This window comes from Elaeis guineensis, chromosome 15 (genome assembly GCF_000442705.2).
Source record: "Elaeis guineensis isolate ETL-2024a chromosome 15, EG11, whole genome shotgun sequence".
Classification (NCBI taxonomy): Eukaryota; Viridiplantae; Streptophyta; class Magnoliopsida; order Arecales; family Arecaceae; genus Elaeis; species Elaeis guineensis.
Window position 1 is genome coordinate 39236571 of NC_026007.2, and position 15095 is coordinate 39251665.

The 15095-nt window shown below is 32.8% G+C and overlaps 1 protein-coding gene across 3 annotated transcripts in view; it reads right to left on the minus strand.

The window, feature by feature from the left end:
- Positions 1 to 9550: 9550 nt before the first annotated feature.
- Positions 9551 to 15095, minus strand: part of LOC105034935 (putative yippee-like protein Os10g0369500) — a 33572-nt gene continuing 28027 nt past the window's right edge. For 2 of the 3 annotated variants that reach the window (XM_010910284.3, XM_010910288.3), the window contains one exon: positions 9551 to 9962. In XM_010910284.3, coding sequence (XP_010908586.1) covers positions 9879 to 9962 — 84 coding nt within the window. In that variant the 3' untranslated portion in view covers positions 9551 to 9878. Of the gene's footprint in view, positions 9982 to 15095 lie in introns of all 3 variants that reach the window. The other variant, XM_010910286.3, reaches the window with a different exon arrangement.

The window sequence follows — 15095 nt, forward strand, 5'->3', positions numbered from 1 at the left end:
GTAAAATTATCTAAAATCGAGCAATAAGCAAAATTATCTAAAATCGAGCAATAAGCAAAATTATCAAAGTAAATTTGTCAAAAGAAAATAATCTTATAAGCAATCTTAACACTAATCTTCAAACTACTCATGATGTATTTTATTCAAATAATTGGCTATCATGTTTAAGTGATGCATCTTCATAAATTTAAAATTCTTGTTTAATACTTTATATATATTATATTTTGCTTTTACTCAAGTATTTTATCCTCATCAAAAAGGAAAAAATTATTACTCCATGAATTGATTTTGATGATTACAATACATTTGAGGGGTTATTAATGATTTTGACTTGAAAAAAGATTTATTATATTTCAGGGGCAAAATCATAATTTTATCAAGTTCTGATTCGAAAGCCTCAAGAACAAGAACAGAAGATTTGTGATCTATTGAAGATAATTTCATACTTTTTAGATGGATATGTTGAGAGAAATTCAAGTTTAAAGAATTGGATCAACCCTATGAGTCGACTCCTATCAAAAGGGACTGAACGGCACGTTATTTTTGACTGGCACACCCAAAGAGGTCGACCCTATGAGTCGACCTCTGTTGTTGTGCAGGCCAAAGATACAGAATAGTGGTTTTCTATTCTATACCACAGAGGTCGATCCCATGAGTCGACCTCTGTGCAGAGGTCGACCCCATGAGTCAACCTTCTGTGACGGAAACTTCCGTAACGGCTAGTTTTCAGTTCTTTTTGATAGTATTTAATGCTCTTTTAATGATCTCCAACGGCTCTATTTCAGTCCAGATTTATCTCTACCATCTATTAAAGCTATAAAAGCACTTAAAGGAGGAAAAAGAACAAGAGATTCAAGCGTTCATTTCAGCCCTAAGCAAAAAGACCTCTTCAAGCAAAAGAAGCTTTCAATTCAAATTCACCAACCCCTCAAAAGCTCATTCAAGTCTTCAACCACCTTGAGAAAAATCAGAAAAGCTTCCTTCTTATTGTGTAAAGTATATTTAAAATTTTATTTGCTCATTAAAAGAGCTAAATTTATATTTTTGTGTGATTAACTCACATACTCTATTTTGTCTTGATCTTTACTTTTGGAAGGATTCCAAAACATGAAAAGGTTGGTCCGAACCTTGAATTGGATTGTATTAGGTTGGTTTGTACTCAAGAAATAAGTGTTCTAGCTTGAGATAGCTAGAGTCGGAGGTACCGACATTGTATTCTTGTTAAATATGGTTTAGTAGATTTGAATTTCTAAGTAGGAGCTTGGAGAGTGGATGTAAGTGCAAGGTTGGCATCGAATCACTATAAATCTTGTTTGTTTGTGTTGTGCTTACTTACTCTCTTTCTAAATTTTCTTATCTTCTTGCATTCTTGCATCTAATTTCTACACCTTGCTTAAATCACTCTCTACATATATCCTGCTCATTGTTATTTAATCCTCGTAGTTCTAAATTAATTTTAAAATTTGAAAAAGTCAATTCACCCCCCCTCCTCCTCTTGGGTTGCATAGCTGGGCAACATCTAGTTATTTAAATTTTTTTAATTAATTCTCAAATTGTAGAGAGATGCTGAGAGTGACGAGCTTCCTGGTAGGATCGATATCTACCAGCGACCCACCAGCAACAGTCGAAGGAGTGGACGACAGGGAGTCAAGAGCTCTTTGTAAGTTTTTTCAATTATTTTTCATTCACAATTTGATTTTTATTATAAAATTAAAATAATTATAATTTTAATTTTTATGATTGTATGACAGACATGAGATTCCAGCCTATCTCTGAGGACTCGACCGCACCTACAGATGATGAGATCTGTGATCGAGTGCTTGGTACAAGACTCTATTATGTTAGGGGTCTAGGGTATGGGATCACTGCTCCCTCATCCTCACGCTCATCTAGGATGGACATCCATTCTGCATGTGAGGCTCGACTGACGGAGGTGCAGAGGCAGGCTGCTGAGGATCGACAGCGAGCTTAGGACTTGGCTGCACGCATCAACGACTATCAGCACTTTCAGATCCAGATGATAAGGCAGTAGCAGACCGATCCGAGCTCTATCACCGATTTGAGCTCCATCGAGTGCTCTCCATCCCCAGCTCATTCTCTAGATGCTGATATTTGATGACTTATTGATGTACTTTTTCTTTCAAACATCTTATAATTTTAATTTAATATAATAAAATAATAAAATTTATTTATCAATTTATTATGTAATTTTTTATTTTAATTTTTTTAATTTATAAAAAATATTATACATATAAATTTAAAATATATATTCATAATTTTTTTAAAAAAAATATGACTAAATTATTAGCGATGAAATTATTTCTGATGAAATATTCATCGCCAAAAATATTTTACTAACATAATTTAATTTATCAATAAATATAATTAACAGCGATGAAAAATTATTCATCACAAATAATTATTAGTGATGTAAATTTTCATCAAAAATTATTTTATTTGTGACGAAATTTTTCATCGCTAATATTATTTAATTTTATTAATTTTTTATTAAATTAATAGCAATGAATTATTTTCATTACAAAAAATATTTTTTGCGACATAAATTTTTCATCACTAAAACTTTTGAAAATAATAGTAACGAAAATATTTTCATCGCTATTAGTTTTTTTATTTATCACCGACGGTTTCTTTCATCGCAAATATATTTTTTTAGATTAATTTTTTTATCTTTTTTTAATAATAAAAAATATTCATCACAAATATATTTTATTAGCGATGAAATTTTTTATTTCGTCGTAAAATATTATCAACGATGAGATTATTTGCGATGAAATATTAGCGATCAAAATTTCATCGCTAATATGTATTAGCAATGAAAATTGGTTATTAGTGATGAAAAGTTTTCATCGCTAATAACCAGTTTTGTTATAGTGCTAGTTGCTATAAATCTTATTTTCATGAGATTAAAAATTAGATCTTTAAGAAAATGAATTCTTTGGAGAAACAATATATCAAACACCTGGGCTGCTATACTGTGAAGCAACATCCACGTAGCCCTCCCGAGCTCTTCTTTCGTCAAAGGAGTAACAGATTTCTTCCAAGCATGTCCTCAAAAGAAGCGGGACCTGAGACATCCTCTGTTGATTGAAGGATGGCGAACTCATCCGACGTGAGGGGCTTAGGAGCTCGGGCCCTTATATAAGAGGAGATCTGGAGCTCGGAGAAGAGGTAGGAGAGATGGGCTTGGAAGCCATAGATGAAGGAGTGGAAGGGTTTTAGGATGGCCTCCATTGGATTTTCGAACATCTTGGCCGAACCATAGACAGCGGCCCAGGGGGAGGAGCATGGGCATCCTCGTCCACTGTTGTCTCCACCTCCTGGCCGATAGCGGTTGGCGGCGTCGAGATCGGGCGAGATCCGATCGAGATATCCCGTAGGGTGGTGAGACCCGTCGATCGGCAGCACTCACCGGCCGAACAGGCAGAGTGCCAAAGAGAGGGGGAGGGGGAGGAGGAGATGGCGAGCGTCGAGATGAGTCGTGGTAAATCAGAAAGAAGCAAAAGTAAATTTTAGAAAGCAAAAAAAAATTGCTTTCACCATAAAGCAAATATTTTTAATTTTTTTATTTTTATTTTTTACTTTTTAGATTATTATCAAACACTACTTTTTATTTTTTATTTTTTAAAAATCAAAAATTAAAAAAAGTGCTTTCTTATGGGCTAACCAAAGGCACCCTAGCTACTAGGTTGGCTCAGTTCTCGTAATACCCCAAACCAAAAATCTTACAGTTGAGCGGATATTAAAGCACGAACCAAAAAATATGGGAAGGCCTTAAGCCAGTACGTGTGTTGCACGTGCTGGAAAAACATGCTGCGACACCGGAACACAGGGGCCAAACGAAGAAGAGTCTTCTTCCGATCCAAAAGAGGACTCCCAACTCCTCTAAAACTCAAAATTTTTCGCTATAAATCTAACCCCTTTCTCCTCTACGGATTTTTATCGCCAAGATTCATCCTTTTTCTCCCTAATCCTTCTTCCAACTTCTTCTCTCTTTGTTCTTGGCTTGAAGAATTTTGCCGCGATTTTGAGGTCCAAAGATCTCTAAGAACCCAGGTAATCCTTTAAGAAGGTCCTCTTTAATCTCTTTTTAAAATTAAGGCGGAGATTTTGAGTTTTTATTTGCTGTATTGTGAAAGAAAAATTGGGATTTTGGAAACCCCTGTTCTACCGTCAGTATTCATGATTTTTTTCGACGCCATTTGGCCGCCGCCGGTCGTTGGACCTGGCCGGCTGTTGCCGCCGTGGCCTTCTCTTTTGGCCACAGCTAATGCCGACTGGGAGGGAACCTCCCTGGCCTCGAGAACAAGGGACAAACAAGTCCCCCGTTCCGTGAAATAGGAAGAGGATCGGATCCTCTGTTTCACTGCAGAAAAAAAAAAAAAAAAAAAAAGTGGGAGATTTTCTCTCTTTCCCTCCTCTAAATTTAAAATTTTTTCTTTATTTTTTCTTTCTAAAATTTTATCACTCTATACTATCTCTCTTTTGATGAATTTTTTTCTCGAAGTTATCTTTTTAAGATTAGTCCAGTGAACGAGCTTTCTTTTGACAATTTTGATCGAGCTTAATGAAAAATCCGATTTTAAGTAAGATTTTGATTTACGATTTATTAGGATCTAGTTTTGAATTATAATTAATATAAAAATATAATTTTGAATAATAGATTCTGAAGAGTCTCCTAAAGGTTAATCGATCTATTCGTTCAGTGGTATGTGAAAGATAAGTGATGAACTATCTTCTCGATATATTTCATAATTATTTTGAAAGCAAGTATCAGTTTTTGAATTATGCATGATTTATAAACTATTTTGAACAAAAAGTGATTTTTCTACAATATCATGATTAATTATGGAATGTGCATATGTTCAATAAAATTATGACATATATATTATGTTGCAAAAGTACTTTGATATAAATTAGATTTGTGCTCTCAGCCTAACTATATTTTGGATCTTACCAATAGAGGTTATATGTTGGTACTCTAGACCTTGCCAATGAGGGTTATGCATTGATTTTTGGACCCTATCAATGAAGCTTGTGCATTGAGTTTTGGACCCTACCAATGGAGATTATATGTTGGCACTCTATTCTAGGCCTTGCCACAAGGATAAGTATGGTCGTAGTTCAAGCTATTGAATTATATGTGTTTTGACTCGAATGAAATTTATGATCATGAATATGTATGAATATTTGAGATTATTTATTTTATTTAAATAAATATAAAATATATTCTTATATTTATTCATGGTATTATTTTTGAATATTATATAATATCTGAAATGTCTAGTTAAGATATTCATTACTTATTAGGCTATCAAGCTCATCATCCTTCTCTTTTATTTTTCAAACTCAGATTCTTAATTACAGACATAAGTACTATTTTGAAAATAAGCTAGAAGCGAGAGTCGACAACATAGATTTATTATAATGTCTTTACAAGATTATTATTTAAGATGTAATTGACGTAAGATCTTCAAAAATTATTGAAATTTTGTGAAAGACTAAAGTTGAATTTTAGTTAAATTTTGATCTTAATTTATTATGATTTACACTGTGATGCATTGATATCATTTTTAGAATGACTTGCATGCTTATGAAAAGAGTTCTTCATAAGTATGCGGCGGTTGCCATGACTCCTAGACTCATGATCTCGGATAGAGAGCATGACAATTAATATGGTATCAGAGCATTAGTAGACAAAGTATGATACATAGAATCAGACATAAGTGTAGGTGGGTAGACTTAGAGACATTGGGATAATAACTTATATTAATTGTAACAATTTAGAAATTTATATTTGATACAAAGGTATTGCTGGATTTGAATCAGAGTGTGCAGCGAAAGCATAATGGTCTGAATTATTTTTAAGCTAATAAGATTAATAATTTGATTGAAGGATATTATGATAAAAGATTCAATTTTTTTTTTGAAATTAAAGAATGACATGACTTGAGGTAAAAGTAATCTAAATTTTTTAGGACTTAGCAAGAAAAATTTTGAGGACAAAATTTTTTTTTCAAAGAAGAAAATGTAATACCCTAAACTAAAAATCTTATAATTGCACGAATATTAAAGCATGAACCAAAAACAAAAAGAAGGCCTTAAGCCAGCATGTGTCTTGCACGTGCTAGAAAAACATGCTGGGACACAGGAAAACAGAGGCCGAATGAAGAAGACCCCTGTTAAGAGTTTTCTTCCGATCCAAAAGAGGAGTCCCAACTCCTCTAAAACTCAAAATTTTTTGCTATAAATTTAACCCCTTTCTCCTCTATGGATTTTCATTGCCAAGATTCATCCTTTTTCTCCCTAATCATTCTTCCAAGTTCTTCTCTCTTTGTTCTCGGCTTGAAGAATTTTGCCATGATTTTGAGATCCAAAGATCTCTAAGAACTCAAGTATTACCTTTAAGAAGTTCCTCTTTAATCTCTTTTTAAAATTTAGATTGAGATTTTGAGTTTTTATTTACTGTATTTTGAAAGAAAAATTGAGATTTTGGAAATCCCTATTCTACCATCCATTTTCATGATTTTTTTGGTGCATTTGGTTGCTGTTGATTGCCGAACCTGGCCAATTGTTGCTGTCGTGGCCTTCTCTTTCAACTATGCTATTACCAGTTGGGAGGGAACCTCTCTGGCCTTGGGAACAATGGTATTGCTTCAAGAATTGATTTTGATGATCACAAATCATTTAAAGAGACTACTAATGAGTTTCTTATCTTTGAAAAATATTTTTGTGATGTTTCAGATAGTCCAAAATATTGAATTTGAAAAGCTCCATCAAATGTACCAAAATTAAAGTTTCTGTAAGTTGGAGAAGTTTTTGAAGCCTTTTGGAAATGTTAAATTGATTTGAAAGCATTTGGAAGTGTTCTTGTGAGTTTCAGATCTTAAATACATGAAAAATTAGATTGGCACAAAATAAGGCAACCCATCCGGGTCATCCCCTTTCATTGGATAGTCGGCACGCACTGTTTTGGCTTGTGGTACGCAGTGGGACTATCTGTGTGGGATGACCCACGCAGTGGGACGACCCATGTGGGATGACCCCTGAGACCTTGAGATCAAAATAGAAAGCCCATCTTCTGTCTGGCCAATTGGGACATCCCATGGGATATCCCATTGCCAATGGGGCGCCCCATGGGACGTCCCATTCTGACGAGCATACGTAACGACTAGTTTTCAGCCTATTTTTTTTGTATTTAATGTGCATTAAACACTCTCCAATGGCTCTTAACCGATACTAAGACATTCTCAAGTGCAAATAGTGATTATAAATGCTCTCTTGAAGTAAAAAATCATAAATTTTCAAGCATTCAAAGCTCACATCCGTGAAAGTTCAGAAAATCCCTAAAAGAGAGGAAAGAAGCATTCAATCAACTCTCCAACCACTCTCCAGCTGCATTCAAATGTGCCAATCCATTGAGGTTATTCAGCAAAGACTTCTTCTCCTTAAGTATTATATTTTTATTACATTTATTGTGCTCTTTTAAGGGGTTGTTGTACTGAAATTTCTGTACACTATTTTCTTGCTACTGTATTTTGAGTTTTGAGTTTTGGGAGGTTCCAAAACTCGGATAGGTTGATCCGAACCTAAAATCGAAGTGTTGTAGGTTGACTTGTACCCAAAAAATAAGTGTTCTTGCTGGGATAGCAAGAGTCGGGGTTGTCCGACATGTTGTATTCTTAAAATTTTTTTAGTAGATTGAATTTCCAAGTAGGGACTTGGGAAGTGGATGTAAGTGCAAGGTTAGCACTGAACTACTATAAATCTTTTGTGTTTTTTATGCTTGCATCTCTTTACTTATTTTTTGTACTTTATACTTGCTTATCTATCATTTGTGATTGATTTTATTTTCATAGCTAATCAATTCACTCCACTTAACAAGAATAGTACATTACTTGAGTGCACTAATCACAAAAATTTTAAAAAGACCCAATTCACCACCCCCCCCCCTCTTGGGCTCCATATCTGGGCAACAAAGGGGGACAAACAAGTCCCTCGTTCTATCCGGGTCCTCTATTTCACCACGGAAGAAGAAAAAAAAAAGAGAAAGAAAAGAAAGAGGAAAAAAAGAAAAAGGCAAAAAAAAGATAAAAGAAGAGAGGTTTTCTCTCTTTTCCTTCTCTCCCTTCTCTGAGTTTGAAATCCCCACTTTCTCTCTCTAAAATTTTCTCTCTAGAGTGTCTCTCTCTCGAAATTATTTTTCTAAAATTAACCTAGTGAAAGATTTTCTTTTGACAATTTTGATTGAGCTTAGTGCAGAGTCTGATCTAAAATCATATTTTGATTTGAGATTTATTTGGTTTTAGTTTTGAATTACAATTAATGTAGATATATAATTTTGAATAATAGATTTTAAAGAATCTCCTAAAAATTAATTGATCTGTTTGGCCAGTCTTCTATAAAAGATAAGTAATGACATGCCTTCTCTAGATCTTTCATTCATATATTATTATTTTGAATATCAAATAAGTTGTTAATTATATGATTTACTAATCTCATGAAAATATATTTTGAATGAAAATTGATATAAAATATTATTATCTATACTATTTACGAATCTAAAATTATATATGCATTATTTTGATTATGGTATGTGTGTTATTGTGAGAAAAAAATTTTGATATGAATCGTTTTGAACTCTGAGCCTAGCTATATTTTGAATGCTATCAATTAGAGGTTATGTATTGGCACTCTGAGCTCATGATTCTATTTTTGATCCGATCGCAGGATATAAGTGTGATATTCTGATCTGACCACCGAATATAAGTATGATATTTTGACCTAACCACAGGATATAAATATGATCATAGTGAAAGACTGATGAGTTAAGTAAAATTTATTTTGAATCAGATTTTTGAATATGATTGATTTTCAAAATCTGATAAATGATTATATATATATATATGAATATTTGAAAGATATTGATATTACTAAATTTATATTTTAAAAATAAATTTTATTACGTTTATACATTAATTATTGATAAACTATGTTTTGATAATTGCAACTCATATTATCACATAAATTATCTAGTCAAGATAATCATTGTTTACTGAACTGTCTAGCTTATTATTCTATTTTACTATTTTTACAGATTAAAAAATCTAACTGACTCAAAAATTTAATATGAAAGAACAAACTAAAGACAGACTTTGATAATTTATTTTAGATTAAAATTTATTAAAAATTGATTCAAAATCATATAATTTTATAAGATATTTGATTTAATTATTTAAATTAAAATTAAATATTAATTATTTAAATTTTATTCCACTATTATTTTATGATAGCATGATGAGATACCTCGCATGTTTATGGAGAAAATTCTTCGTAAGTATGCGATGATTGCCATAACTTCCGACTCATAGTTTCGGACCGAGGGAATGATAGTTCTCACAAGAAAAAACAATCAGAATGCCAACCCAGATGATCACATTATTAGAGAAGCTCCTAATAAGAAATCAATCAAACGGTGACTTTAAGACATTCGAGCAGTGAAGAATGATTGATTTTCATCCAGACAATGGGATCCGAGAAAACAATATGAATATGATAATTCAGAAATAATTATTCACACCAGATATCAGATAACTCCAGGATTAACTAACCCTACCACATGGTGCAACTAAACCAAATGAATACGACAATAACAATTGGCCAATTAATCAAAAAAATTGGTTTTTTTTTCTTATTTCATAGTCTGCAAGAATGTTTTGACTTTCACATCCTCATATAACAATCAGTTCCAAGCTGTCTATGACTGGACTCATTTTTTGACAGTCCCAGCCAGGATTTTCTACCATTAAGCAGATAGATACACCACTAGGTTGGTTCTCCTAGTCCAGTCCATTCATGCATCACCAGCCCTCCTTCAACATCCTAGCTTTCTCTAGAATGTACTTCCCTTCTTTGTACTTCTGACTCTCCTCATATGCCTTCTCCTGCAGCGTACATAATTTTCTTTTAAAAAAAAGAAAAATAGTGAATCAACAATCAATTAAACATAATAAAATGATTACAACAAGGGAAAAAACTTACAATCAGATGAAAGAAAAAAAACATGTAATCAACTAGGCTAAACTATACATTTGACACAGTGCAGTATCTAACTTTTCATGATACAAAATGTGAGAGCTTTTATGGATTTTGTGAATTATGAGACACCTTATTTCATGAAAATATCTAATGGAGTCCAAGCAGGATTTCAGCTTTTCAAAAGCAGCTACAAGCATGTTGACAACAAAAACATTTGTTACCCAAATCTGTTTTTGCCCCAAGATGTGTGCCCATCTGGCCAAGCAAGAACTCATTGACAACAGAGAGCAACTATTGCCTGCTTGTTGAGTACAGATTGTTTATACCACTTGATACACATGCTTTTTGACTCTGATGCATACTACAATGGCAATATTGAATGCACTGCAAATAGCATACACAGTATTGTAGACAATGCCATTAGCCTCACGCCCTTTATCACTCCTTAGAATCACAGAAGCATTTATAATTTCTGTTGTCTTGTTGCTAGATATGCTAAAAGTAGCTTAATTTGGATCACATTTCAGTCTGTCACAGCCATGCACAGACTCAATTATTTCTGAGATAGAAACAAGCCCTATAGGAGTCTCACAATATGACTATACTAATTCTAGTTGCATATGCTACAAATTGTGTTTAGAGATTAACAAATAAGGATCCAAAAAGCATATCCAAAATTGTTGGGATAAATGTGGTGTGACTGCAATCCACCTATGAATCGTAACCTTTAAACAAAGCATTTGTGGGTAATTCTTCACCCTACCTCTCAAAGTAAGATTAACCTTGTGTTTGGTTGGAGCCATGAGAGGGTGGATGGATGAAGTTGGAAGGATGGATAGCTTCCACCCATCGTTTGGTTCAAAAAAGTTGCAGAAAGAATGGATGAAAAATGAGGGATTGTCCATCCATCTTACCCACCAATATGTATCCTCCTAATTTGGGAGGATGCAAGGATGATGCATTAATGGATGAATTTTTACATTGACAAAATTACCCCGCATTAACTTTTTTTTTTGACAAAACCATAATATTTCTTCACTTTTTCATTCATATTATTTATATATATATTTTTAAGATACTATTAATCATATACTAAATTTTATTGCTAATTATTTTAATTTTAGTATATAATTTTGATAATTATGATTAAATAATTAAAATTATCTTCAATTTCTCTATTTTTAATTACCTATTTATGCAATACTAATTAACTATTTAAATTAGATTACAAATTAATTAGTTATTTATATAATTAATTCATTAAATCATTTATTAAATTTATATTAAATATTTATATAATTTTATATAATATTAATTAACTATTTGAATTAGATTACAAAGTAATTACTTATTTATATAATTAGTACATATAATTAATTCATCAATAATTAATTTAAAATTTTACTTATTAAATTAAGTTAAATTAAAATTAAATATTTATATAGTTTTATATAATTATACATTATAATGATTATAGATTTATACATTGTTTATTTCTTTAGTATAAATAAGTATTATAAATTGATAATAGTAATATTTTTATCAAAAAATAGTATGGTAAAAATATTATATAAATATCATCCATCCATCCTTTCATTCTTCTTATACCAAATAGAAGAGAAAATCATTTTCATCCATCCTTCCATCTTTTATCAAATATATGAGAGGATGGATGGAGCTTTCATCCATCCTTCCTCCTCCATCCATCCTTCTTTCAATCCATCCAAGGTGCATACATGCGTATGTGCTTAATTAGAACCTTGAAACTTCTCGTAGGCGGTGGTTTACCTCCTAGGAACCAGAAATGCTTCATCACAGGGTGGAGGCTCATGATGGGAATATAGGCTACCACAATTGTACCGAACAAGAATCATTCATATGCCCACTGTAAGGCACATGACGAGTACCATACTTAAATGGATGCATCAGATATAGCATAGTTGTTAAAATCCTAAGGTCCACAATTGAGATGAGAGAGAGAGAGCATAAAACAATTGAAAACATTGCAGCCAGCAAAAGAAGATTTGACCCAGATCTCACTTATGCCCCATTTCTACAATCAATGTGCAGGTCATTCTAAAGAAGAACTTCACAGGCCTAATGGAGCAGAAAGCTACAATAAAGCCCTGAAAGCCCAGAGAGAGAGCATGCGAGCGTGACACACATACACAGACAGACAAAGCCTTGAAATAAAGACTACGGTATCTAAAACATTTTAAGAGTAGTGAGGCTCTATCAAGGAAAAATATTGGCAATAAGAAAGAATCAGAAATAATAAGTATCTCAACAAAAATAACCTTGTTTCTAAACTATATCAAAGGAGAATTCTGTTTAGTGAGAGCTTTGTGCCTAGTAACAGAACAACAAAGCATCAAACATCTAAAGACGTGAAATACCAAAAATTAGAAAACATAAAGTAGGCACACTTATTGATGCATCCCGCAAGGACAAGCATGGAGGTAAGGATGACTTCAACCTAGAATAAACAGGTAGTATATATACAAATGAATTGCACATATGAAGTCTCAACTACAAGCCCATTCTTATTTCCAAGAACACCATCCTAATCAGGTGTAAGTCCATTACTCTTGATTCTAAAAAAAGAGTGTTGTGTGCGATGATATCATGAATCTTCTGAACTAAATAAAGAAACATGGAGAGGTGCACCAAACTGAGCGAGCACTAAAAGCTTCATGAATGCAAAAAGTATCACATCAGTAATGCAGACATAGATCTAGGCAAGCTTGAGTGATGCTTGTTTCTTGAGCCAATCCTGGCAAGCTTCTGCATTTACCTCATATACACCGCTTTGTGCTTGAAGAGGAGGATGTCCAAGAATCGCAAAACAGAAAAGAGCATGAAGCAATCATGGACATGATCTTAGAGCCAAAGTCTGAGGTTTAAGGGAACATCAAAGTACAAAGGCATGTTCCCTTTGCAACAATCTCCACAATAATCAATTTAAGACACAACAGGTTTTAGTCTTGCTAAAACTTGGGCAACAGCATGTTGAGAACTAAGCTGAAACCTAAAGGGTAACCAGCCTGGCAGGATGGAGCAGTTTGATTGCTGCAACTTGAGCTTGAACTGATAGCCACTATATAAACCTATACAATACATGAAAGGAGAGTTCAGAGCCTCCCTTTTGTAACACATGGGCTTATTTAGAGGGTTTCTAAACTCCCCACCTATACAATACATGAAAGGAGAGTTCAAAGCCTCCCTTTTGTAACACATGGGCTTATTTAGAGGGTTTCTAAACTCCCCCATGTGCAGTTAAAAAAAAACAAAAAAAAAAAAAAAAAAAGGTATACAATGGTGGGATTCACTTTTTACCTTTCGCAAGGTACATAAGAACAAAACTCTATAAATTGAAAATTTTGTGGCCAAAGAATTCTTTCAATGGAAAATCCCCAAATCCTACAAAATCATGCTTCTACCAAGATTAAGCTCTCAAAACCTCAAGGGACCAACTCACACCACCACAATTTGCATAAAATCCCATATGCTTGAGAAAAAAACCCCAACCAAAACCTAAGAAACCCCTCCGATCTCCCTCAAGTGCTCTCCTTCCCATAGATCTCCAAAAAAGAGAAAGAAATGAAAAGAAAAAGAAGCGAGAAGAAAAAGAAAATGATTAGTGTGGGAAAAGGTCTTACCTTTTTTTTTTCTATCTTTCCTTCGTTTTCATTGAGTTTTCCTATGTTTTCCCCCGGTACTTCCTCTGCTTTTTCTGTTCTCAAGAGTCTCAATTGGGTGGGAGGCTTGGAGCGACTGAATAGGAAAATTTAGACAATGGCTAGAGTTTTGTGTTGGTAGTTATATACAAGAGTTTAAAGGGCATAAATATATTATCAATTAATTCATTGATTAAGGCAGTGGTTAGCCCATCAAAAGACTTATAGTTCAAATCCTCTCGTCCTCCAATTATATACATATTTTTATAAACTTTTACCATATATATATATATATATATATATATATATATATATATATATATATATATACATATAATCGGGTTTGGGTAGTGCATACCACAGGGGCAAATCCCAAACCGATCCCAAATCCGAATGATTTTAATTTTAAATTTCAAATCCATCCCAAACTCTATAATGTATCACTAAATGGGTCCTATTAGTGTTCGGAATAGGTTGGGTGCTCGAAAAAACCCACCTGACCGCTATCCCTAAGCCCATTGTAGCATTAGATTCAGGATTGACCTATTGCATTTTCAAACCCATGTATTGTATTTTAATATGATTTTTTTAGATGGATTTTAAGAATTTATATCCAGATGTGTAAAATATTTGGATTTACTGTACGCAGGTGAAAATATATTAGAAGATTAAAAAATAAAGTTGACTTTATTAATTAGATACTAATTCATCAAAAAAGATTTTTTTTATTTTTTAGGATTAATTTTAGGATCCTATATTGAAACATATAGAAATATTTAAATTTATTATATATGGTCCAAAAAATCATCCAAAGATGAACGTAAATAAAGTTGATCATTTTGGTTGTATAAAATTACAATATATACATGTATTTGGTATAGAAATTTGATAATTACAAAAATAAATTTAAAATTATGGATCATATTTGCTGATTGATTTTAAGATTTAATATTTAATAATAAATAATTTGTTTACAGGCTTGGGTTTGCTCAAGACATGTCAAACTGAATCGGTTTAATGTTAATACTAGAAATTGGGCTTGAAAAATCAGTGGCCAAGGTTGGATTAAAATATGGAGTTCGTTTATTTTTTTCAAATTGCATTTGGGTGTATTGTTAGTCAACTAGGACTAGTTTAAGGTTGGGTTGGTAATATTTAGGTGCGTGATGATATTTCATTATGTCCAAAAACTTGCATATACAAATATTGTAAATTGTTTAATTATTTTTTTGGAGGTAAAATTACTTGCGAGACAAGTTTAGAATCAATTGACATCTCCTATGATTGATGGTACAAAAGCATGTTACAATTGTAGGACTACAGTAAAGTTTTATAGTGATATATTTTGGTGCAATCAATACA